At 37.9% G+C, this 27,130-nt stretch overlaps 1 protein-coding gene across 4 annotated transcripts in view; it reads right to left on the bottom strand.

Annotated features, from left to right (window-relative positions):
* MUSK (muscle associated receptor tyrosine kinase) overlaps positions 1–27,130 on the bottom strand; it is a 91,028-nt gene that overhangs the window by 2,735 nt on the left and 61,163 nt on the right. For 2 of the 4 annotated variants that reach the window (XM_068974459.1, XM_068974460.1), the window contains 4 exons: positions 19,748–19,754; positions 6,863–7,038; positions 1,431–1,632; positions 735–926 (listed from right to left, as the gene is read on the bottom strand). In XM_068974459.1, the coding sequence (XP_068830560.1) occupies positions 735–926; positions 1,431–1,632; positions 6,863–7,038; positions 19,748–19,754 (577 nt within the window). Of the gene's footprint in view, positions 1–734; positions 927–1,430; positions 1,633–6,169; positions 6,194–6,862; positions 7,039–11,951; positions 12,216–19,747; positions 19,755–27,130 lie in introns of all 4 variants that reach the window. The other 2 variants (XM_068974457.1, XM_068974458.1) reach the window with 2 other exon arrangements.

Here is a 27,130-nt window from a genome sequence, read left to right as displayed (position 1 = left end):
TTTGCATGAGATTTTCATTAATCATGTAACCTCCATACTAGGGCCACTATATGTAGAGATAATGCTGTGTCCTGCCCAAGAGCAACAGGCCAAAGTGACAATCGGTGATTAAAACCAAGTCTACATTCTGTGGCCAAGCTGTGTGTCTGTGGAGCTACATGAGGAGAAGTTATGTTATTCCAGCTCATACAAAGACAGTAATTGGGCTAGCATTGGCCCTAATACATACTCCTTTCTTGAGCACATTGTTATCTTCCATTTTTACATTACTTTTTTCCCTTTTCTGTCTTGCCATTCTGTGAACATCTATTTAATATCTACGCATGTCAGGCTCTGAGTTCTTAAACTGAAACATTAGTTCAAAGAAAATTTTAAATGAAGACTATAGCAATTTAAAATGGGAGATTTGAGAAATAATACTAAAAGCAATGCAAGAAATTGATTTAAAATGTCTGACAAAATTCCCTTCTGAAAAATATTCAATTTTGCAAATTGCTTATCATCAGAACACTTTATAAAGATTCTCTCCATAAATACAACCCTATTTTCCAGCAAAGAGGGAAAATTATCAAGACTCAAACTACAGTACCCAAAACAATAAGGTGAATGATATGAAGATTTAGCTAATTTGATAATAAATATTATGCATAATAGACATCAAGTTTATGGCCTGGTAACTATCCAGACACAAGGTGTTTTAGTGGATAGATTTTTTTTAAAGTGAGCAACTTTACCTTGCTTGAAAGACCCTTCCAAATGCTCCCTCTCCGATATCTCTCACATATTCAATGTTATTCCTGGGATACTCCAGACTGAGCAATTTGGGATTCAGAAGGAGTGGCATCCTCTGGTACATGGGGTTGGGGTGAAGTCTGTCTAGCAAGAGCTCAGAAGGAAGAGTAGTGAGGGTTACTGCTGCCGATTCTCTGCAGGTAAGACAGATAAGATCAATAATGAGCTGAGGACCAGGTGAGAGCTTTGTACCCAGGTTCAACAGAGACATAGGAGTTTAGGAGGAAACAAAAGAAATTATGCTGTTTATGAAAAATCCTTCCGTTTTAGAGCAACAAAGAATTTTGGATTGGAGTCCAAAGACACCTTTTTTTTCTTTAGGAATTTTGTCACCATCCAATCTGGTAGTGGCAGTGGGGCTGAGGGAGCTAATGGGGAGCAGGAACAACCATATTCTTCCAAATTGTGGTTTAGATTCTATCTTCTGCAAGAAACTAACCTTAGGACAAGGAATCCTATGCAAAAAGTCATTGACATTTTTAAAGATTGTGATGGGGGTGCTTAACTTTAAAACAAGGCAATGGGTGTCATAAAGAGACTGTATATATCCTTCCTCCCATCTCTAGCTTCCTCCCATCTCCAGTGAAATAAATAAAAATTTTAAAGTGTTAAGTGATTAGCTTAAACTAGAAACTCACCTTTTCTTATTTTTCCATTGTTTTCGTCTTCGGCAGCAATAAAGAGTAGTTATGGTAAGAAGCACAAATATGGCAAAGCTGGACATGATGGAGATGATTACAGTCATAGAGTACGTAGGTGAGACAGAGAAGGAGGGCGAGGAGGAGGAAGGCGCATTTGGAATGTCCACACTTGGCTTTGAGGACGTCATTGGTGGGAATGCTGTAAGTCAACAACAGTGTTTTCATTCATTCTTAAACTTTTAAGAAGCAACTTTTGTATTCAAGTAATCAGTAAACTAAATTTAAGACCATGTATTTATGTATCAGGGTCTCCCTGGTTTTATATCTATAAAGTGCAATTGTAAGAATCCAGTGAGGTCCAGTTGTAAGTAAATCCAGCTTATGTGTGTTAGTCACTCAGTCGTGGCCAACTATTTGTGACCCTTCAGACTGTAGCCCACCTGACTCCTCTGTCCTTGGGATTCTCCAGGCAAGAATACTGGAGTGGGTTGCCATTACCTTCTCCAAGGGATCTCCTCAACCTAGGGATCGAACCTGGGTCTCCTGCATTGCAGGCAGATTTTTTTACTGTCTTGAGTTATCCAGCTTATAGACTCAGAATTTTAAAGATGAGACACAGAAAGAACATGTTTTTTTCCAAGACAAATGCAGATCCTGAGCTAGTGTTCTTTACACACATCATATTGTTTATGACCTGACAACAATCATGGAAATTGTTCTTAAATAAAATATTTTTATAAATTAAAGTTAGGATTGTCTGAAGCTGAGCTTTTATACATGTATATTGTTGATTTACAAAAACAAATGGAAGAATGTGGAAAATGGAAATAGTAGGACACACTGAGAAAGCTGGTTCATCTAACAATCAAACTCATTTCAAACTCCTTTTAAAAAGGTCAGTGCAATATACAAATAAGGTAAAATCTGTATTACTGCTGGAAACCAAAACTATGTGTGTTAGTCACTCAGTCGTGTCCAACTCTTTGCGACCCTATGGACTGTACCCAGCCCCCTCCCACCACCCAGTCTCCTCTGTCCATGGAATTCTCCAGGCAAGAACACTGGAGTGGGTTGCCATTCCCCTTCTCCAGTGAATCTTCCCCACCTAGGGATTGAACCTGGGTCTCCTGATCATTGCAGGCAAATTCTTTACCATCTGAGCCACTGGGAAAACCCCTGATGTCATACTAAATCTCACTAAATCTCTTTTCTATCTGAGCCACCAGGGAAACCAAAAGATGTCATACTAAATCTCTCCGTTCATGGGGTGCAAAGCGTCCATTGTATATCTGTTAAAACCACACTATCATTAAATGGATTACACTATCATATAAATGGATTTAAAATTATATTTTAAAATTATATTTTAAATCTGTTTATTTGATTGTGTAAAGACAACATGGATAGAAAATATTTTAATAATTAAAAAGAATGTCTTAATAGTAAAGAATGAACTTTGTATCCTAAAAAGAGAGATAAACTTTATTTTTAAATATTTGTGGGATACCAATAGACATAATCTTTTTTGTCAGGTCATAATTACTAAGACTATGAATCTAAATTTCAAAAGAAGAAATTATGCAGATCTATTCTTTGATCAAAATACAATCAATAGTAGATTAAATAAAATCCAATAGGACATTTAAAAAAAGAAAAAAATTGATAACCTTTTAATCCAAGAGTAGAAATTAGCCATAGTTACAGATTACAAAATAACTTCCTAATAGTGTTTATGAGATTTGGCCAAAGATGTGCTCAGTGATAAACTCATAGCATTATCTCCTTCCATTAGATTAAAAGAATGAAAGTGAATGAGCTGAACATCTAATTCAAGACATTGGAAAAGAAACAAAATCGACAGAAAGCAAAGAAAAACAGGTGATAAAGTAACAGCCATGTATAAGCAGAAATTAATAAGTTAGAATACACAACAGAAATGATAGACTTAAAAATAGGTCAATAGTCTTATAAATATTTATAAAGTAGTCTAATCAGTGGCATTTTAATTTTAAAAGAAAAAGAAAGGCACAAACATACAAAATTAGGAATGATAAAGTCATTTCAACAATAGATTCAAAGATCAATAAATATGAAGTAATATATAACTATGGAGTTACATTTTTAAAATCTTGAGGGAAATGATAGAAACATATTAATTACCAAATTGAAGAATGAAAAATCTGAAAATAGTCATAACCAGAAAATTTAAGTCATTATAGTATTATGATTACATTCTTTCAGTCTTAGAAGAGATACAGTTTTATAATATGTTCCAGTAAGAGAAAAATCTTTCAGGTTGTTTCAGGAAGTTATAATACTAATATCACAACCTGACAATGTTAGCACAGAAGAAAAGTGCAGACAGATTATAGAACATAGATTTAAAAGATCCTAAGTGAAATATTAACAATTAACTGCAATATAGTAAAATACACACACACACAATGATTTCATAGAAGGAGCTATATTAATATAACACATCACAAAGTCAAAGGAAAAATTTCATTGCTGTCAATGCTTGAAGCCATTTGAAATAGGATACTTGTAAAAGCAGAGATGATAAGGGATGCCCATGTATGACTCTTTAGTCTAGTTGTGGACACAGTGATTTTTCCCTGAGCACCAACAGCCAAGTAAGTGGGTTTTAAAGCTTATGGAGACCGAGTTCGGTCACCCCTGTGACTCCAGCAGGCACCTAGAACTAGAGGAAACTCAGCACAGCAATAAAATAAAATAAATGAAATATCTGTGCAGGACCGATGATAGCATTTCTCATCAAGCGTCACAGCAGAGATGGAGATTACAGACTTCTCAGGTTCCTCTGTGATGGTTTGAAAGCTGCTCTGACTTTCTTTGGACTGAGACATTCAAAGATTTAAAAAATCAATCCAAGATGAGTGGGAGTGAAGTGTGAGTGAAAGTCGCTCAGTTGTGTCTGACTTTTTGCAACCCCATGGACTATACAGTCCATGGAATTCTCTAGGCCAAAATACTGGAGTGGGTAGCCTTTCCTCCTCCAGGAGATCTCCCCAACCCAGGGATTGAACCCAGGTCTCCCATACTGCAGGCAGATTCTTTGCCAGCTGAGCCACCAGATGAGTGGGAAGGGGGATTTAAATTGGAGAGCGAACCTTTCTGCTAATAAAAAAGCAGAAACAATCATTAAAAGAGAGAGGGGACTATTATTGTTTCTGCATTTCACCAGAGCCATTCATACCATATTTAACATGTGAAGGAATGTAATGAAATTTATGAAATTGGTGGTGTAACCTTATTAGTATATAAAAGGGTAATTTTTTATCAGTAGTATCAGAAAATGGAATTAATTACATAGTAAGAATAAGCCATGATGATTTAGTAAGATTTCTTTTCAAGATGAAAAATTGGCACAGGTTCAACAAGAATTTTATGCATTTAATTGTTTATGGGTTTAATTGTTTCTTCTTTCAGGAGAGTTTTACTTTCTCAGTTCTTGTTTATTGTTTCTGATCGATTTGCCCTCATCTTCCCTAGAGCAATATCAATTATCTCGTTGGGTCCACCTTATCAATTTGAGTCTCCAGTTTCTTTCCTTTTAATCTTTTTCTTCTCTCATCAATTTTCTCTCTTTATCCTTTGCCTTTGAACATCAGAGGAGTCTTATTCACTCATTCATCCACATATTAAAGGACTTATTAAATGAATATTGATTGTTAAGTGTCAAGGACACTGTGGTGGACATGACAACTCTCTATGTTAAAAGTACTTAGCTGGGAAGCAATTAGAAAACAGATAATTACAATAAAATATAAAGAGTGTTACAAGAGTGGTGAGCACAAGGATGCTCGTGAGAATCCAGGGGTAGCACGAGTCCAGGTTTCGGCATTCTGGCTAGGTTTTCCAGAGTAACTTTTAAGTTAAATATTACTAGTGAGTAGGTGTAATTGGTCAAAGGCATATGTGTGGGTGTGGTGGTGGGGAAGGGGGTAGGGGGAGTCAGGAGAGAGAGTATTGCACAAAAAAGGAATAGCATGTGCCAGAGCCTGAATCTAGCAGTCCCCCTGCTTTTCTAAAAGGGTACCTACAAGTTTCATTGTTGAGTTGGGGAAGGTCTATAGATAAGACTGCAGAATTCTTTCCTAGAGATTTTGAGATGACTCCTTTAAAACCATTTGATTTGACCCTGTAAACTATATACTGAAAACTAGCTGTTTTTAAAAAAAACACCTATCTTCCAAAAGAAGGATCAGTTGTCACAAAGAGCATGAATTGGCTCGATGAAGAGAGACTGTACTTTAAGAGAAACTATACTTCTGTCCTAGACATCGTGAAATATGGATGTAAATACACGTGCGTGAATCCAGTTACATACACATAAGGTTTCAAGGGCACAAAACACTTTTTTCCTCTATAAAAAATTATGTGATATAAAAATCATGAATGTGAAATCAAAGGGTGATAATTTAAATTGGCTTATTTTATGGCCATAGAAGGGACAGCACTGCTCAATAACTTTGGGATGGAAATAGGATTTATACCATTCACTAAATATGGTGCTCTCTGTGGCCTAATTAGGAGCTATAAACTGGGATCTCCAGTGATCTGCCTTCATGTTCTACCCTGGATGAGTATAGTGAAAAGCCTTTAAGAGAGAGACTGTGCTTTGTCCTAGACATCATGAAATATGGGTGTAAATACGCATGCATGAATCCAGTTACATACACATAAGGTTCAAGGGCACAAACAAAAATACTTACTTGTTAGGTTTTCTTTTTTATAATCTGAAGGGGAAAGGATAAAAATTTGTTTTAGGAACATCCCGATAGCTCCTATGTTCTGTGAGAGAGTGCTAAGAAATACAAGTTCCCTTTCAGCTTTTTAATATACAACGGGAAATCATTTTTTGCATTCAAATGTGAAAGGATTGCGTCTTTGGAATGAATCCAGCTGTTAGGGCTAACCACACAGTTCCTTACAAATGAAGTTCATTAAAGCAACATGCAGCCATTCAGCTTTGTTTCGTGAGATCAGCATTTTCAAACATGTGGCTTATTTTTGCATGCTGAAAAATCTGCTTCCTTGGCTAAGAAAGAGGACTTTATTTCTTTATTCCACTTCTCTGACAAAATATGAGATGTTTCTTAGCCATTGCTCTGCACATTCCAAAAAATGTTACAAGCTGTCATCAGATCTGCTCATAAGGTAAGATCTTCAACAGCTCTGAACAGTACTCTTTAATTTCTTTTAGAACAAATGGAATAAATCCTTATGCTGGTAACTGGTGCAATTAGGATAGCAGTAGGATTCTGTTATTAGGTATGGAAAGAAGGCAGAACTCAAAAAAAATTTTAGAAATGCCTAGAAATGATAGGAGATTTAAATTCACACCTTAGTTTCCTCAAAATAGTAAATATCTCTGAACCTCCAGCATCTCAAGAGAACTCTGTTACCTAAGTATGGCAGTCTGGTACAGGCCATTGGGTCCCAGTGCATGCTGGGGAGTTTGTTGCAGTCTGGCATGGAGAACAGAAGCATCCCGGATCTGTAGAGTCCCCTGTGGGTCTTTTCTTCCACCACCAGCCATTCTTTTGCACAGAAGAGCTCCTTTACTGCCAAGCAGTATTCTCTAAAATGATTTAAGGAGAACAAAATTTAATGAATCATAGCACGCTGAAGCCAAATTGGAGCCTAAATCCTGTATTTTCAAAGCATCATTGTAGTACACTGTCTGTTCTTGCAAAAGTGTCCTTGTATAGATCCTTTTGTAAATAACATGAGACTTAATGAAATATATAGTATATTATCCTGTGAGATGAAATACTATCTTGTTTATAAAACATCACTAATGCTACTGGAGGAAAGAACTTTCAAGTTCAAAAGGTAAAAAGATTAGAAATCCCCGGTATGTTTTCTCTCAACTTCATATTAAAATCACTACAAAAGTTCAGAAACAAGTTATACAGAATTTTAAAAGCACACACACTAAAGTCATGGATCATTGTCAAGCAGTCTCCAGCCCGAGAGATTTTTCTGTAATCTCAGGGCTGATGGGCAGGGCTTGAGGAACACAGTCAGTGTCTCTGTGTGCTTTGTTCTTTGAAACAGAGTAGCATCACCTTCCTGGTTGGTTATAGCAGAGCTTGGGGGTCCATACCCTGCCCTACCCTTGGAGAAGCTGAGGTCCTGCCCCATTGCTGTGTGTGCTTTCATCTGAGAGAGCTAGAGTGACGTCCATGTGAAAATGAAGCTGTAACTGTCATCTCTGTGTTGTGCTATGAGTGGAGACTCTGCAGAAGGACATGACTACCCAGTATTCTTGCCTGGAGAATTACATGGACAGAGGAGCCTGGTGGGCTGCAGTCCATGGGATCTCAAAGAGTCAGACACGACTAAGAGACTAACACACACACATGAGTGAAGAGGCTGAAGAAAGACTAGGTAGACTAGTTGGATTATATAGAATCTTGTGCATTAATATTTGTTCAAGTTTATCTTATAGAAAATAAGATAGACTATACAGGAGCAACCAGGTTAGTTCCAAATTAAGATATTTGGGCTGCATAATAAGAGGATATTAAAGATAAAAGAAATTAAGGATAATAGCAGTGTTATTCATTCAATATTTGAAGTATAGAGTAGGAGTGTGTGTCCATACATGTGTATGTGTACCTACATACACGTATGTGTTTTTTCATACTCAGGCCTACACTCGCACTTTTCCAGACAACCACTTACCAATATGGACCGAATAACATATGTAAAATGACTGGGCTGTGTATACAGATGTGATGGGATACAGTGAGGGTCATGAGTATAACAATGAGATGTAGATTCTTAGTATGTCTGCAAGGGAAGGGGAAGCAATGGGGCTTTCAGTCTCCTGAGAAGCTGAAGAACTGTAGAAACCTTGCTTGGCTTGCTTCTAACTATGCTTGGCTCCATCCTTGAGTCATGTAAGTGCATCTTTTTGTGTTCAGATGTTATAATTAAACTGTGCAAAAGCAACATGGGACATATGAGAAAACTAGCCCCACATTATGTAGAGAAAGCAAATACCTGGGCAAGTTGTTTTTTATTTTAGGTTAAAAACACACTAGAGAATTAAAAAAATGTTTTTTTTGTTTTCATTGACATGAAGGCTTCCACTGAAGCATGGCCTTTACAGAAGAGTTTTTCACAGGGGAAAAAAATCAAAATGAAGAGGAAAGTAGACTGAAAACTGGGTTAAGTTAAACATGGCGGTGACTGAAGAAAATAAAGACTACAAAAAAGTGACAACTTCGTTTCAATGAAACGTGAAATCTCCATTGGAAAAGAAATGGCTTGGCAAGATATTGAACAAATGATAGAGGAAAACTTTAGAAATTCTAACTGAATGCAGAAAAAAAGAATGAAAGATAAAAATGGTGGGGAAAGCGATAAGGAGAGCGAGAGTCAAGCACGAAATTCAAAGTACAAATTGACAATGTATCCCAACAAGAAACTAGAGCACATAAAAAAGAAAAATGTTCAGAGATACACTATAAGAAAACATTCTTAAAAAGGATATAAATCTGATGAGGAAAATATATTAACCATTATTTTTATATTACTTGTAGGAAAGAAATCTACTCCCAGGTGAGTTTTACAAGTATTTTGAATCTCAAGAATTAAAGAAATAATCTTGCTCCTATCTGGCAAGAGAAAAATATTCCCCACAAAGGAACAAAATTCAGGATTGCCTTATATCGTCTTCATTATAGCACAGCCCCCACAACTGGTCAGTATGCAAGAATGTTAAGGGAAACTGAAGGTAGCACAGACTTAAGTACCAGTCAAACACACAGTATGTAAGATTATAAAAAATAATTTTTCACGTGTAATGTATAACACCTCTATTCTAGCTGAACAAGAGGTGAATCAAAGTTGAGAACTTAACAGCAACAGGATTTTTCTATGGAACAAATGACTGAGATCAGGGATAAATAACACAGAAAACTCTTCCAGGTACTTGCTGTATACATGACTATGCAGTTATGTAAAAGCTAAGAATATCCCCAAAATGCAAATACAACATAGTTGACTAACACTAACCTGGTTTATAATTCCACAAAAAGTTTCAAAAAGCAAGTACGGAGGATTCAGTACTGTTGCCCTAACTAATTAGGACTACCCGTGGCACTCCGTTTTCAAGTTTACCTTTGGCACTTCCTAAATATAACTTCTGGCACTTCTGGTGCACTTCTCCCCTTTCCTGTGACACTTAATACCTTCTACGGTAAAATATACATTGTCTATTTATCATGTATCTTGCTCTCTGACTTCTGCTGCTGCAAAAGACAGCCCATGGACAAATGCCTTAGAATAGTGCTTAGAGCCCAGTAGGAGCTCAATAAATGTTTACTGAATAAATGAAATTCCTTATCATCCATTGAAAGAGGCACAAATGATCAAGTTATTGTTTATGATTAGAAAACCATGACGAGTAGTATGTGTTTAAAAGTCTTACACAGAAGTAGCAGTAAAATATAATGTGGTTGGAGACTTCTGAACCACCTTGAAATATCAAGGCAAACAGAAACTATTATAAAAGATATAAGTGCAAGGAGACAAAAGGAGAATATCTGAAGAGCAAGCTTACTAGTTTTTACAATGAGCCCAATTTTAATCCTAATGTTATTGGTACCAAAAGCAGAAGTTACCAGGACTGCAGGAAAATTTTCTTAGAATTAAACAGTTATTGTGGAAGGGTTTATTGCATTGAATCAAACAGGCATAACTCAACAGGCAGAAAGGATCGGACAACTTAATTACTCATGACACTAACACCTATATAATCTATATGAATTTTGTACCTTAAAAGCAGAGACCAAGCCTCTTTAAATGTCTAATTTTTAAACAATTATTAATTATATTTGAGAGAAAAAACAATAACATGTGAAAATTTCTAGACCTTTTTTTTGACCCCAATATTAATAAATTGTTTATAAGGATTAAAAAATTGAAACAATTTTCAGATTAAAAATACTTGTTTAAATAGCAACTGGAATTAGGAAAAAAACATTTAATGGCTTACAGATTTAAGAGATAATTACGCTATTCTAATAAATTTGACATCTCAATGAAAGAGATTTTTTTTCTGAAAAAGAACAATTTTTTTTTTCTAAAAAAAAATGTAAGTTATATTCAATCCTGAGAAAGGACATCTGTGGCCTAAGCATGTAAACCGGTCTAGGGCGTAAATGTTGAAAAGTTACTCAATAAATTTAGTTTGTTCTAGCGTACGAAGGACACTTCAATTTAATTCTGGTTGTTCCCCAAGAGATATCTAGATGTCATATCTGATGAAAACATACTCTTAACTGAAGAAATAACAAATTGTATTAGTCTTAAAATGTCTCCAAACCTTCAAAATCCGCAGTAAGTTGAAGAATGGAGCACTGTGTTTTAATAACCTCTCCATAGTCCTTGTATGCTTAATAGAGTACTTAAAAACTATTTCAGTATTTAGATAGTTCCTGGTTTCATTGAAACAGATGGAAATATTCTATGTTGATAGTCTTCCTGTTTCCTTGACAAGTAAACAGCATCTATCCAGTTTCTAATATATGCCATGGATGCAGTTTATCTTTTAATCTTGTCAACTCTATCTTGCGAATGAGGAAACTGAATTTAGCCCAGATGATATACATCTAGAAAATAGTACAAACACTATTTGAACTTCGTTCCAGTTAGCTCAAAATTCATATCGATTCCTATCTTTGCTATATAAAATGTAAATAGAGGCAAAGATAGTTCTGTTGAATTTGAATTTATAAATTTCAATGCTTAAAGGGTATGGGGGATTTAAAGAAATAAAATACTTATAACTACTTCCACCCCTCCCATGAGACAAGATTGTCAGTACTTAAATTAGAATATTAGGTGGAATGTATCTTGATATTCTGAAATGCTCACCAAGATCTCATGTTTATTGACAAATAATGTTGAAACACTTTATAGTCTTTATTTTCTCTATCTTGGTTTACCAATGAAATCCATGTTAGTTTGGGATTTTGTTTTTTACTTCCTAGAAAGTAGGGATATCTATGAATATGAAAATGATGTAAACAATAACAAATATCATAGAATATTATACCTTTTATGATATTTTCTAGCTCATTGTTAAAGCATTAGTTGCTCAGTTGTGTCTGACTCTTTGTGACCCCATGGATTGTAGCCTGCCAAGCTCCTATGTCCATGGAATTCTCCAGGCAAGAATACTGGAGTGGGTTGCCATTCCCTTCTCCAGGGGATCTTCCTGACCCAGGGATCAAACCTAGGTCTCCTGCATTGCAGGTGGATTCTTTACCATCTGAGTCACCAGAGAAGTCCCATGTATAATAATGTATCATCCATCAGGGCTTTACAGGGTAAGAATTTTGTCCAATTAATTACCTTGTAGTCTGGACAAAAGCCAGATTTTGCCTTTACTCCTGTACATTACAGCTTCCTCTTTTGAAAACTCTCCCTGTTTGCAGACAAACAGAATTTCCCCATTTATTTATTTGTTAATTTTACCTGCACATGGGTATAGGAGTAGGTACCACCCCAGGATTGCATTCTTGGAAGATGTGGTTACACAGCAAAGCTTCAGCAGCTGGCCGGCAGAATGGGCTCACTGCTTTCAGTTCATTCCAGGCGGTATGAACCAGTAGTTCTTGGGCCTCCTCAGGGTCTGCGTAGGAGTTGTTGAAGAAAACAAGAGCGTCTTTTGCCAGGACAGCATTGCACACCTCCCCTCTGTACTGGGCGCAGTAGCCTTTGTTATCTTTCTGTGGCTTGCTGAAAGAAGCAGTGAACAACATTCCGGATCACATGCTGTTTCTGAGCATTCAATCTGCCTTTTTGTTTATTTTCCATTTCCACATCTGCATCACAGAAATAGAAGATTGTACTGGCAAATTTGTTGAAATGTTCCATCTGAATATTGTCATTTCCAGCAGCAATTATATTACCTCTAGCTACTCCAGAGGTTATGATGAAGATCCAAATTGATAACCATGTGGAAAGCTTTGGAAACTCTCAAGGCCAGAATGTGTGGGAGTATTTTTTATTATTTCCATCATAAATAAAATATGACTCCACATTTCTTACAAATAAGCTGACGTAGCAACAAATACATCTACAAAACACATCCATCATGATGATTAATAAGTGACTGTGTGTAGTAATTGGTCTGATCCCAAAACTTGCAGCTTTATGAACATGAAAAGTGAAGAGTGAAAGTCACTCAGTTGTGTCTGACTCTTTGCGGCCCCATGGACTGTACCCTGCCACACTCCTCTGTCCATGGGATTCTCCAGGCAAGAATACTGGAGAAGGTTGTCATTCCCTTCTCCAGGGGATCTTCCCAACCCAGGGTTCGAACCCAGATCTCCTGCATTGCAGGCAGACTCTTTACCAACTGAGCCTCAAGGGAAGCAAAGCGATAGTTGCTCAGTCATGTCTGACTCTTTGTGACCCCCTGGACTCTAGTCCTCCAGGCTCCTCTGTCCATTGAATTCTCCCTTAGTTTATTTAAATGTTATGATAGGTAAGCATTTTAATTTTGTGGCACACATCTTCAATATTCAAATCCTACCACCCACACATCTTCCAAACATTCCATTAAAGAATAAGAAGAAAGGCACACAGGGAGGAGAAAGCATTGGACTCTCAGATAAGAGTCTCTGTGACTCTCAGAGGAGCTAAGTAGCATCTTCAATTTTGCCATTTTCTCACCAAATGTCTTAGGGAAAGTCATCTGGTCACTTAAGATGCCATATTCTGTAAAGTGATGTAAATAATTATCCTGAACCCAGGTTATTGTGTATTTATTCATGGGTAATAAAAGTACTGGCATAAAAATAAGATTAAAAACTTATCTGTTATAATGATTGAAGAGGACACTAAGGAAAATGAAAATACTGCTGATGCTTTCTCCACATATCCACTCTTCCCTTAATGCACTGCTGAGAATTATAGCTCCTATACACCCTTATGGAGGACAGTGAAGAGGAACTAAAAAGCCTCTTGATGAAAGTGAAAGAGGAAAGTGAAAAAGTTGGCTTAAAGTTCAACATTCAGAAAACAAAGATCTTGGCATCTGATCCCATCACTTCATGGAAAATAGATGGGGAAACAGTAGAAACAGTGTCAGACTTCATTTTTTTGGGCTCCAAAATCACTGCAGATGGTGACTGCAGCCATGAAATTAAAAGATGCTTACTCCTTGGAAGAAAACTTATGACCAGCCTAGATAGCATATTCAAAAGCAGAGACATTACTTTGCCAACAAAGGTCCGTCTAGTCAAGGCTATGGTTTTTCCTGTGGTCATGTATGCATGTGAGAGTTGGACTGTGAAGAAAGCTGAGCGCCGAAGAATTGATGCTTTTGAACTGTGGTGTTGGAGAAGACTCTTGAGAGTCCCTTGGATTGCAAGGAGATCCACCCAGTCCATTCTGAAGGAGATCAGCCCTGGGATTTCTTTGGAAGGAATGATGCTAAAGCTGAAACTCCAGTACTTTGGCCACCTCATGCGAAGAGTTGACTCATTGGAAAAGACTTTGATGCTGGGAGGGATTGAGGGCAGGAGGAGAAGGGGACAACAGAGGATGAGATGGCTGGATGGCATCACGGACTCGATGGACATGAGTCTGAGTGAACTCCGGGAGTTGGTGATGGACAGGGAGGCCTGGCGTGCTGCGATTCATGGGGTCGCAAAGAGTCAGACACGACCGGGTGACTGAACTGAACTGAAGTGATACTCACTTGACAACTATTTATTGAGCACTTATTATGTGCAGGCACTATAATGGTCTCAACATGTCTTTATGCCTTCCATCAGATGTGTTGTTAACAGTGATGCGAATTCAAGTTGCTTTCTCATTTAGATTTGTACATCTGTTGGAATTTAGCATTTCATTATCTTTATATAAAGGATTTCAAGAAAAGAAAATTAAACAACTGGAATTTATTTAATTGAAGTATTTTAACTGCTAACAGATCTCATCTGAATTTGAAAAATTGATTTGAAATTATCATCGACTTGTCTTTGAAGCAAATCTATTAAATGAGATACAACTCATTCAGGTAAAGCAATGAACTTCCATGAAATATTATATTTTAAAATAATGTTTTCTAACATAGAATCATTTTCTAATTCATATTAGCATTTTACTAATTAGTTAACATGAATTTTATTGTATTACTTGTAGTTTATTGGGGGTTTTAAAAATGAAGGTTTTGAATAAAAACACAAAACTCCCAAGAAAACCTGGGCCCTATAAGGTTGAGGAAACACCAGAAATAGCTCATGACTCAACTTCTGAGAAACCCAAGGTAAGGGTTTCCTAAGGAAACCTAAGAAAGTTCGAGAGAAGCAAGCATACTGTGCTTTAAGAAACTGAATAATAATAACTAATAACTGGAAGTAACTCAAACTGTTTTACAAAATGTCATACATATTGATAATCCTTCCTTAAAAAGAGAGGAAGGGTGACTATTTACACTTAAAAAAATGTATCATGTAAAAGTTAAATATTTATTTCTCCTGGTCTGTCTGAGTTGAGAATTAATCATCTGTGTTTCATTGTCATATGATAACTATTGAATAACACTTCTTTATTTTTCCATTAATATTTTTAAATGAAAAGTTCATGATTTTGTTCTTTAATTACATAAGCAAAACCATTTTTTTGAAAAAAACATTGGAAACTAAGAAAAATTGCACAAAGGAAAAGTTAATGAAAGTAGCCTTAGAGATAAGGTTATTAATAATGAATTAACCAATTATTTTCTCTGAATTTCTGCTGCTTTTCTTTTAAAAAGCCCTAGAAAAATCTTTAGAACAACCTCAGTGTGAATTAATAGCACTGAGTCCTCATTGATTTTTGAGCACTAGCTACAAAATGCAAAAGAAAAAAAAAGAAAAAGCAGAATAGGCATTTAATAGAAGGGAGAAGATCTTGGTTTTAATTTTGGTTTGTCTTCATACCAGCTTGACGATAACCAGCCTGTGAAAACCATTTGCATCCTGGGAAAAACCATACAAAGTGTGTGTTCTTGCTAATTTTCTGTGTCTTGGTGATGTTTTGTGAGCATTAAAGACAGCTTTCATAGATTATTGTTGCTTTATTAGCCCACAAGACAAGGGATATTTAGCATCAAGTGTATATGTGTGTGTGTGTGTGTGTGTGTATGTATACTATGTAATATATCTCCCTTATTTTGGCAACTTATAAACCTCAAATTTTATGTGATGATCAAATTTCTGAGGCCAGATATGGAAGCCAATTGGGCCATTGTTTTCCCCTCAACCTCCTAACCTTATCACTTAAAAATTTCTTTTAAGGAGCTCACAGAAAAACCTAGGGGAAAAGATGAGTGCAAAAAAATTTCCGTTGGTGCCTTCTGCCTTTTGCAAGTGATGAGTCCCCTTTCTGTCCAGCTGAAGTCATGTTTCTGCACATGTAGCTCTTGAGACTGCAGATGGAGCGACAGCAGAGGCAGCTGGTCTTGTTGCCCATTCAGCAATGGGACAGAGGTTGCAGGGATCTGTTCACAGAGTGCTGGTCATTTCGGAATAATCTGCCAAACTTCCTCCAAAACTTCTAGTTAATATGGCGCTTGCAGTCAGTCCCTCTCTCGCCTCCTGACAAACTAAACCTGACTGACCTCTCTTTCTGTATAGTTTCTTTTTTGGAGTCAGCAACTGATGTTTGATCCCAGCCTTTCTAGTGTCTCTTGTAACAGGCAACTCTCCTTGAGCAAATGAAATATTTGAAGGATTCTTACTGCATTTTTGCTTTTATTTTCTCTCTGCTTTAGCATGTGTGACTCCCTTTCAGTAGAATACAGTTGACCCTTGAGCAATACAGGTTTGAATTACTTGGATCCACTTATACACAGTTCTTTTCAATAAATACTACAGTCCTATACCATCCCGTGCGTGGTTAGTTGAATCCAAGGATGCAAAATGTGGATATGGAGGAACCACATAGACATAGGGTAGGCTATAAGATACTGATTGGTACCCCTAACCACTGACTTGTTCAAGGGTCCACTGTTTTAAAATGGGATGTTCCAGTTTCTATGAGAGAGACATCTGCTCCCATTGAATACATTATCCAATGGCACATTCAGATGACCAGCCGTGCCATGGTTGGTGAGGACAACCCCACTACCTCAGTGGAAATGCCACACCTTCTTTTCCTGCCTTCCCATGTGAGAACTGTACCTCTCCTTCGATGGTGACACACCTTTGTTATATAGCAACTGCCCAGCCTCTCATTGTACTTATGCGATGGTCAAGGCTCTACGTCACCCTCAGTCTCCAAAGCAAACTGGCATTGTTTTTATCCTTTCATGTCTAACGTCTTTGTGTATGATTGTGTGGCTCAGAGGTAAAGAATCTGCCTGCAATGCAGGAGGTGCAGGAGACGCAAATTGGGTCCCTGGGTCAGGAAGATCCCTTGGAAGAGGGCATGACAACCCACTCCAGTATTCTTGCCTGGAGAACACCATGGACAGAGGAGCCTGGCATGCTACAGTCCATAGCGTGGTGAAGAGTTGGACACTTAGCACACATGCACGCACATTCTCTAAGATAGGGGTCAGCAAATAGAACCCACAGGACAAACTTGGCGCTCTGCCCCTTTTTATATCACCTGTGAGTTAAAAATGGTATTTATATTTTTGAATGGTTGAAGAAATCAAAAGAAGTGAAAATTACATGAAATTCAAATTTCAGTATCCAGAAGTTATGTTTTATTGGAACACAGCCCAGTTCATCCATTTCCAATTGTCTTTGGTTGCTTTTGTGCTGCCATAGCAGAGCTGAGTAGTTGCAACAGTAACTGTATGGCCCACAAATCCCTATACTTACTGTCTTGTCCTTTGCAGAAAACCAAAGTTTCTTGTGTTATCACAAGTGAAAAATGGTATGGGAGTTTCTTTAGTTAGCATTTATTTGACTATAATCAGTTAAAAATTTTCATTTGCATTTAGTTCTATGTGAATGATTTCTGTCCTTGAGCGCTTAGGGTTTGTGCGTGCTTCCATTATTATGTGGTTCTGTAATTTGTATAGGTGTGTGTGTGTGTATGTGTGCATGCGTGCTTAATCACTCAGTCATGTCCAACTCTTTGCAACCCTTTGATTGTAGCCCACCTGGGTCTTCTGTCCATGTGATTTTCTGGGCAAGAGTACTGGAGTGGGTTGCCATTTCCTTCCCCAGAGGATCTTCCAGACCCAGTGTGTGTATGTATATGTCTCCTAGTAAAATGTCAGTTCCTTGGGTGCAGAGAATACATAAAATTTCTTTTGTTTCTCCACTTTCCAATATAGCGCCAGAATTAGAGTTAGTGTTTTGTTTTGTTTTGTTTTTAACAGTGTAATAGTATTTCTTTATATTTGGCTGCATCAGGTGTTCGTTGTGGCGTGCGGGATCTCCATTGCATCATGTGCAATCTTTCACTGCAGTGCATGAAACTCTCTAGTTGTGTCACGTGGGTTCCAGAGCACATGGGCTCAGTAGTTGCAGCATGTGGGTTGAATTGCTCTGTGGCATGTAGGATCTTAGTTCTCCATCCAGAAATCAAACCTGCGTTCCCTGCATTGCAAGGTGGATTTTTAACCACTGGACCCCCAGGGAAGTTTCCTAGAGTGAGTGGCTTAAAGATGCATAGAGAAGACAGGCGTGCTAAAGGGATGAATGAATGAAAGATGCCATGTCTTCTACCGGTGACCTGCATTTCAATCTACGTTTTTCCATGTATATGCCACATATTTCTTCAGTAACTATTCAGCTTCTCTATTATATCCTTCAGGTCAGTATGCTGTCTCTTGGAACTGTGATAGCCACCTAATTCTCAAATAGGTGAAGCCACCTAATTCTCAAATACCTGATAATTTTACTTATCAGGTAAATAAATACATCAAAGCTATATGAATTGGAAGAAAGATTGAGAACACACTAAATTTTCTTAGGCTATGAATTATTATTTATGCTATGAATGATTTCATTCCATGGAATTACAATCAATGGCTTGAGTTTTAGGTCCTATCTAATGTGTTAAATGGGTTAGCATTATAGTTATGAATCTGTGTTTTTGACTCTGACTATCTGGTAGTACTTTGGCCACCTCATGTGAAGAGTTGACTCATTGGAAAAGACTCTGGTGCTGGGAGGGATTGAGGGCAGGAGGAGAAGGGGACGACCGAGGATGAGATGGCTGGATGACATCACGAACTCAATGAACATGAGTCTGAGTGAACTCTGGGAGTTGGTGATGGACAGGGAGGCCTGGCGTGCCGTGATTCATGGGGTCGCAAAGAGTCGGACACGACTGAGTGACTGAACTGAACTGAACTGATCTGAGCTCAGATTGAGGTTTTGTAGTTAACTACGTGGTCTGGACAGCTCTTAGTGCCTCAGGTGCCTCATATAAAGAAAGAGCGATGGTAGTTCTTGTCCCATAAAGTTGCTGAAATATGAATATCAGAAAAGTGGTGTTTAAAATGTCTGCAGAACTTAACTATTATTATTATTTTAATTAACCATTTTGATGGGGGCTTCCAGGTTGCACGATGGTAAAGAATCCACCTGCCAATGCAGGAGACTCAAGAGACACAGGTTCCATCCCTGGACTGGGAAGATCCACTGAGGTAGGAGATGGCAATTTGCTCCAGCATTCTTTCCTGAAAAATTCCATGGACAGAGGAGCCTTGTGGGCTACCATCCATGGAGTAGAGTACAATCCAAAGAGTAGGACATCATGGAGCAACTGGGTACACGCTACCATTCTGAATCTTGATTTCATCATTTGTAAAATTAGGTTAAAATAGGTACCACACATCATAGAATTTTTATGAAAGTCAATTTATGCAAATAAAACATTGTAAATTTCAGAATGTTATAAGGTGTTACTTTCTTATTTGCAGGATAAAGCTATGAGGGAGCGTTTGGGAGTCAATGCTGTTTCTCTTTTCCAAGCCTATCATTTACTTGATGTATGAGTCACTTATAGTCTCCAATTCCAAGTAACTCTCTTAATTTCTTTTCCATACAGTAGGGATAATAATAGCACCTATTTCATAAGGATGTCCCAAGGATAAATTTTTAAAATATATGTAGAACTCTTAGCATAGTGCCTGATACATAGTAAGTACTCAATAGATAGTACCTCTCTTCATCATCATCTTTTTGTGAAAGTATTTAAAGGATTAGAAATTAGAGAGTTTCTGAAAGATTATAGTGCTCAACAAATAATAGATAATAAATGGCATGTCAAACAAAGCAAAACAAAACATTGGTGTAATAACAATACCTTACCTCCATTCTAGTACCAGGAAAGGAAGTTTCCACAGGAAATCAAAGTAAAGGAAAAAAGAAACAAAGGTTAGTACATTTTCATCTCAAGGCTTGTAAGAGATAATTTTGATACCTCTAAGTTTCTGAAAAGTTCTTTGCATCTGCCAGGAGGCCAGATCCTACATTAATAGGCATATTTGGAGAAGGAAAGTAAGAAAATATTAAATGTCTCTAGGAACTGAATTCTTTTTAAGATGAGTCAACCATGGCATCATTAGCCTAGGCAGGCTCACAGTCCAATTTTCCCTCTGTTTGCCACCCAGGGACTTTTCAACAAGAAAGCAAGGAGTGGAGGGCTGAACAGGAAAAGGAAAGAGGGGATGGGCGGTGGAGCCGTTATTTTCACAGACCCACTGGCCTCATGTGGTCACACAGGGTCTCACACTCAGAAGGGCTCCATGCTTAGTTTAATGTTCTGCTGTGATCATCTTGAAACACTTAATAATTTTCTAACAAGGGGCCCCACATTTTCTGGGTAGAACAGATGGAAGAAACATGAGGAAATTCTTAAAGAGAAAATAGTATATAATTCAGAACGGGTAAAGACAGAATCTAATAGCAGCTGGACAAGGAAACTTGCTGAAACATGAAAAGACCAAGGTTCTGAATATGAAAAAGCCCTCAATTTAAGAAGAGAGGATTCTGTACCATGGAGATGAACCAACATCAAAGGGAACCCAGCCATGGAAGCTGGGAAGAGATATCAAACTTACATAGGCTTCTGTTTCAATGGCAAGTGAGAGGACAAAAAAGTCAAAGTTGTTTAAGGATGCTCAGTCTTTTCAAGAATATTAAGAGAATCAAAGGATGATTCACGAGACCTCCACGTGTTTTATACAGAAATTTCTCCAGTCACATTTTCTTTGGTCAGGGGCGGGGGGAATGGGGAGCAGGAAATGGCTTCAAGAACCTTGCAATTATAAGCAAGTGCTTTTATCTCAAAACTAGTTATTTTTAAGATTCTAAAAATTTCCAACAGTTATCAATATTTGTAGTATCCTTTCAATTATCTGGAAAAGCCAATAAAACTTTGGCTCTCTTCTCAAACATACAGCCAATCTAATATGAAAAAGCTGCGTGATTATAAAAAGAATGCTTACCTCTTGGTACTAGCTGTGGGACAGCTGGTAGCAATTTAGTGCAGCTACTGGCTGTTATTCATTTATTCTTTTCTCTTTTATTAAAAACCAAAGCAAACACCTTTAATCAGTTGGAAACCAGATGAAACCACCATGAAATGCTGAGGGATGGGGTCTGTTTTGTTGATAAGATCACTCTCTGCCTATGGTGGGTGGAGCACTGGGTGGGAGAGGGAGTTGTGTGCTCCTGCTACGTTACCCCAGGTCTCACAATTGTGGAGAACATTGCAAGGGACCCAACAGTGTGACTATGAGACATGACAGAGAATGTGAAACCTGGTGGTGTATTCAATTAGCTATGGTTATTATGAAACAGAGTCCAAAGTTATATTTTCTCTGCAATAATGTGAAACAGCTCAAAATATAGAAAATAAAAATATGAAATGAATGGATAAAATGTCATATATATACATACATATATAATGGAATAATACTCAGCCATAAAAAAGACTGTAACAATGCCATATTGCAGCAACATGGTTGAACCTAGAGATTATCATATTAACTGAATTAAGTCAGATAAAGACAAATATCATATGATACTTATATGTGGAATAAAAACTCTGATACAAATGAACTTATTTACAGAACAGAAATAGAATCTTTTGCACGTGGTTATCTTGTTTCCCAATACCATTCATGGAAAAGACTATCTTTTCCCCATTGTATATCCTTGGGTTTTTTGTCATAAATTAGTGGACAAATATATGTGCCAACTCACATATATGTGTGAGTTTATTTCTGGGATCTTGATTCATTTCCATTTGTCTAGGTGTCTGTTTTTATGCCAGTTCTATACTGTTTTGGTTACTATAGTTTTGTAATATAGTTTGAAACCAGGAAGTGTGTTGCCTTCCGTTTGTTCTTCTTTCTTACAATTACTTAACTATTGGGGATCTTTTTTGATTCCATACAATTTTAGAATTTTTTGTTCTATTTTTGTGAAAAATGTCATAGGAATTTTAATAGGAGTATATGAAATCTGAGTGAACTCCGGGAGTTGGTGATGGACAGGGAGGCCTGGCGTGCTGCGATTCATGGGGTTGCAAAGAGTCGGATACGACTGAGCGACTGAACTGAACTGAATTGATATGAAATTCACAGATAGCTTTGGGTGGTGTAGACATTTTAACAATATTAATTCTTCTGATCTGTGGACACAGGATGTTATGTTAAGTCACTTTAGTTGTGTCCAACTCTTTACGACCCCATGGACTATAACTTGTCAGGCTCCTTTGTCCTCGGGATTCTCCAGGCAAGAATACTGGAGTGAGTTGCCATTTTCCTCCTCAAGGGGAATACAGGATATCTTCGATTTATTTGTATATTTAATTTCTGTCATCAGTGCCTTGTAATTTTCAGTGTACAGATCTTTCTCTTCCTAAGTTAAACTTATTACTAAGTACTTTTTTTTGTTTTGGTGCTATTGTAAATGGGATAGTTTTCTTTATTTCTTCTTCAGATATTAGTGTATAAAAAAACAACTGATTTCCATATGTTGATTTTATATGTAGAACTTACTTAATTCATTGATTAGTTCTAACAGATTTTGGTGGAGTTTTTAGGATTTTCTATGTATAAGACTGGGTCCTCTGCAAACAGGGACAATTTTACTTCTTCCCTTCCAATTTGGATGCCTTTTATTTCTTTTAATTGCCTGATTGCTTGGGCTAGGACTTCCAGTACGATGCTGAATACAAATGGTGAGAATGGGCACTCCTGTCTTGTTCCTGATCTTAGAGGAAAAGTGTGTAATATTTTGCTATTGAGTATGATATTGGCTGTGGGTTTGTTATATATGGCCCTTCCTGGGTTGGAGTGCATTCCTTATATCCAATTTGCTGAGAGTTCTTATTTTTAATGTATGTTGAATTTTGTTAAAAGCTTTTTCTGCATCTACTGAGAGGATCACATTTTTATCCTTAAAAATATGTATATATGTACATATATGTGTACATACATACATATATAATGGAATAATAGCCATAAAAAAGACTGAAATAGTGCCATTTTGAAGCAACATGGATGAACCTAGAGATTATCACACTAACTGAATTAAGTCAGATAAAGACAAATATTAACTGATTTGTGTATGTTGAACCATTCTTGCATCCCAGAGATAAATCCCACTTGGTCATGAAGCATGATTCTGTTAATGTGCTGTTGAATTTGGTTTGCTAGGATTTTATCGAGAATTTTTGCAACTGTATCCATCAGGGATATTGATCTTTGGTTTTCTTGTATTGCCCTTCTCTGGCATTGGTATCAGGGTAATAAAGACTGCTGTTAAGGCTTCTTTAAATGTTTGATAGAATTAATACCTGTGTCTATTTTGATGGCCTTTGGCTCTTCCAGGACTATGCTCATTACAGGGATCATGGGCTGTCTTGCTGGTCTCTGTCACAGGGCTGAGGGTTCTGAGGACAAAGTGCAGGCATCTTGCCAATAACATGGCATCCTGGTGAGTTTAAATGGCAACTTGAGCCTTTTGAGGTTGTGACTGAAGGGGAAATGGAACTTCCTGGTTCATAGGGAGAGGATCCAAAAGTTCTTCTGGCTCCTTTTGATGACTAGCAGCAAATGTAAATGAGTCAGAAAAAGTATATCAAGTTTCCCAAGTAATGCATATGAATCTGGGCATATGCATGGAAGAGTTGGGGGACAATGAAGGATGATCTTTATTTTTGTTGTTGTTGTTTTCTTTCAAACACTAGAAATATCATTAGACATAATCCTGAGCCCTAGAACAGATTTTTCCATTTCCAGTTTTCCTGCTGGGATAAGTAAATAAACAGATGGAGTAAGAGCTTCAAAGTGAAACCCAGAGAATGTGACAAAAAGTACCGTTGACTGCAAAACACCAGGGGAGGATGGGGTGGCTGAAAAGGGAGAAAGGAGAGTTTGCGGTAAGGAAGCATTGCCAGAGTGTCAAGGGGAAGCATCAGGCTCTGGACGTCAGAGGCTAATGGAGAAAAGAAAGAAAGTGAAGTCACTCAGTCGTGTCCGACTCTTTGCGACCCCATGGACTGTAGCCTACCAGGATTCTCTGTCCATGGGATTTTCCAGGCAAGAATACTAGATGGGTTGCATTTTCCTTCTCCAAGGGATCTTCCCAACCCAGGGATTGAACCCGGGCCTCCCTCACTGAGGGCAACGCTTTACCATCTGAGCCACCAGGGAAGCACTAATGAGGCTAATGGAGAGAGATGCCAAAAACAGAAACGGAGAAAGCAGAAGTCATGACTAAGCCCTGAGAGATCTGGGAAGCATAAGACCATGCTTTGATGTAATTCTGAATTAATGTGGTTCCGTGCATCCCTTTTACACCACAGTGGCCTACTTTCCTGGAATATTGGTTCCCTATTTCCTGAAATAGGGAGCACCCTACAGTTGAGCTGTAGTTTCCTAAATAATGACAAGGGGACACTTATGAGGCATCTAGAAACTTTGACTGAAAAGAACAGGTTCAGTTCAGCTCAGTTGCTCAGTCATGTCTGACTCTTTGCAACCCCATGGATGGACTGCAGCATGCCAGGCCTCACTGTCCATCACCAACTCTCGGAGTTTACCAAACTCATGTCCACTGAGTCAGTGATGCCATCCAACCATCTCATCCTCTGTCATCCCCTTATTCTCCTGCCCTCAATCTTTCCCAGCATCAGGGTCCTTTCAAATGAGCTCTTCACATCAAGTGGCCAAAGTATTGGAGTTTCAGCTTCAACATCAGTCCTTCCAATGAACATTCAAGACTGATCTCCTTTAGGATGGACTGGTTGGATCTCCTTGCAGTCCAAGGGACTCTCAAGAGTCTTCTCCAACACCACACTTCAAAAGCATCAATTCTTTGGCGCTCAGCTTTCTTTATAGTCCAACTCTCACATCCATACATGACCACTGGAAAAACCATAGTCTCGACTAGATGGGCTTTTGTTGGCAAAGTAATGTCTCTGCTTTTGAATATACTATCTAGGTTGGTCATAACTTTTTCTTCCAAGAAGTAAGCGTCTTTTAATTTCATGGCTGCAGTCACCATCTGCAGTGATTTTGGAGCCTGGAAAAATAAAGTCTGACACTGTTTCCACTGTTTCCCCATCTATTTGCCATGAAGTGATGGGACCGGATGCCATGATCTTAGTTTTCTGAATGTGGAGCTTTAAGCCAACTTTTCACTCTTCTCTTTCACTTTCATCAAGAGGCTCTTTAGTTCTTCTTTACTTTCTGCCATAAGGGTGGTGTCATCTGCATATCTGAGGGTATTGATATTTCTCCCAGCAATCTCGATTCCAGCTTGTGCTTCATCCAGTCCAGCATTTCTCATGATGTACTTTGCATATAAGTTAAATAAGTATGGTAACAATATACATCCTTGACATACTCCTTTTTCTGTTTGGAACCAGTCTATTGTTCCATGTCCAGTTCAAACTGTTGCTTCCTGGCCTGCATACAGATTTCTCAAGAGGCAGGTCAGGTGGTCTGGTATTCCCATCTCTTTCAGAATTTTCTACAGTTTATTGTGGTCCACACAGTCAAAGGCTTTGGCATAGTCAATAAAGCAGAAATAAATGTTTTTCTGGAACTTTCTTGCTTTTTCAATGATCCAGCAGATGTTGGCAATTTGATCTCTGGTTCCCCTGTCTTTTCTAAAACCAGCTTGAACATCTGGAATTTCATGGTTCATGTATTGCTGAAGCTTGGCTTGGAGAATTTTGAGTATTACTTTACTAGTGTGTGAGAGGAGTGCAACTGTGCAGTAGTTTGAGCATTCTTTGGCATTGCCTTTCTTTGGGATTGGAATGAAAACTGACCTTTTCCAGTCCTGTGGCCACTGCTGAGTTTTCAAAATTTGCTGACATATTGAGTGCCGCACTTTCACAGCATCATCTTTCAGGGTTTGAAATAGCTCCACTGGAATTCCATCACCTCCACTAGCTTTGTTCGTAGTGATGCTTCCTAAGACCCACTTGACTTCACATTCCAGGATGTCTGGCTCTAGATGATTGATCACACCATTGTGATTATCTGGGTCATGAAGACCTTTTTTTGTACAGTTCTATGTATTCTTGCCACTTCTTAATGTCTTCTGCTTCTGTTAGGTTTCTACCATTTCTGTCCTTTATCGAGCCCATCTTTGCATGAAATGTTCCCTTGGTATCTCTAATTTTCTTGAAGAGATCTCTAATCTTTCCAATTCTATTGTTTTCCTCTATTTCTTTGCACTGATCACTGAGGAAGGCTTTCTTATCTCTCCTCGCTATTCTTTGAAATTCTGCATTCAAATGGGTACATCTTTCCCTTTCTCCTTTGCTTTTCACTTCTTTTCTTTCCACAGCTATTTGTAAGGCCTCCTCAGACAGCCATTTTGCTTTTTTGCATTTCTTTTACTTGGGGATGGTCTTGATCCCTGCCTCCTATACAGTGTCACAAACCTCTGTCTGTAGTTCATCAGGCACTCTGTCTATCAGATCTAGACCCTTAAATCTATTTCTCACTTCCACTGTATAATCATAAGGGATTTGATTTAGGTCATACCTGAAATGGTCTAGTGGTTTTCCCTACTTTCTTTGATTTAAGTCTGAGTTTGGCAATAAGGAGTTCTTGATCTGAGCCATAGTCAGCTCCCAGTCTTGTTTTTGCTGACTGTATAGAGCTTCTCCATCTTTGGGTGTGAATAATATAATCAATCTGATTTTGGTGTTGACCATGTGGTGATGTCCTATGAACAGGTTAAGGAGAGAAAAATGACAGGCGTCTCATGGGGTTCAGATGTCTTATTCCATCGCATTCATGAGATACCCTTTTTAAATGTGCATGAGGAAATTTTAGGAAAAGTAGAGGAGCTTGAAGTCTTATAGTAAGTGTGACGCAACAGGAAAAACAGATCGGGGATGAACAAATGGGTCTTGTGGCTTTTTATGAATTAGCTGTGTAAGGGAGTGTTATTAAAAAACGGTACCTCATACTTTCCAAACCCATTGACTAAAGTCAAATCATTGCTGGTTTCATTCTACATGAAATTACAGAAAGGTGAAATAGGTGAATTAAGGTACACATTTTATAGGTTCCTTTCTCTGGACCAAAATTCTAGAAGACAGATATATTGATAACTTACACAAAGATAAAGCAGGGGTTTTTCCTACTTAGTTGGGACTCCAGAAACAGAGAATCTTAAAAGGGCCCTTTAACCTGACATGAGATCAGCCACATT

This window comes from Capricornis sumatraensis, chromosome 6, assembly GCF_032405125.1.
Source record: "Capricornis sumatraensis isolate serow.1 chromosome 6, serow.2, whole genome shotgun sequence".
In the NCBI taxonomy this organism is placed as follows: domain Eukaryota; kingdom Metazoa; phylum Chordata; class Mammalia; order Artiodactyla; family Bovidae; genus Capricornis; species Capricornis sumatraensis.
The sequence above is the reverse complement of the archived record's forward strand: the minus strand, read 5'-3'. Positions and strand labels throughout refer to the sequence as shown.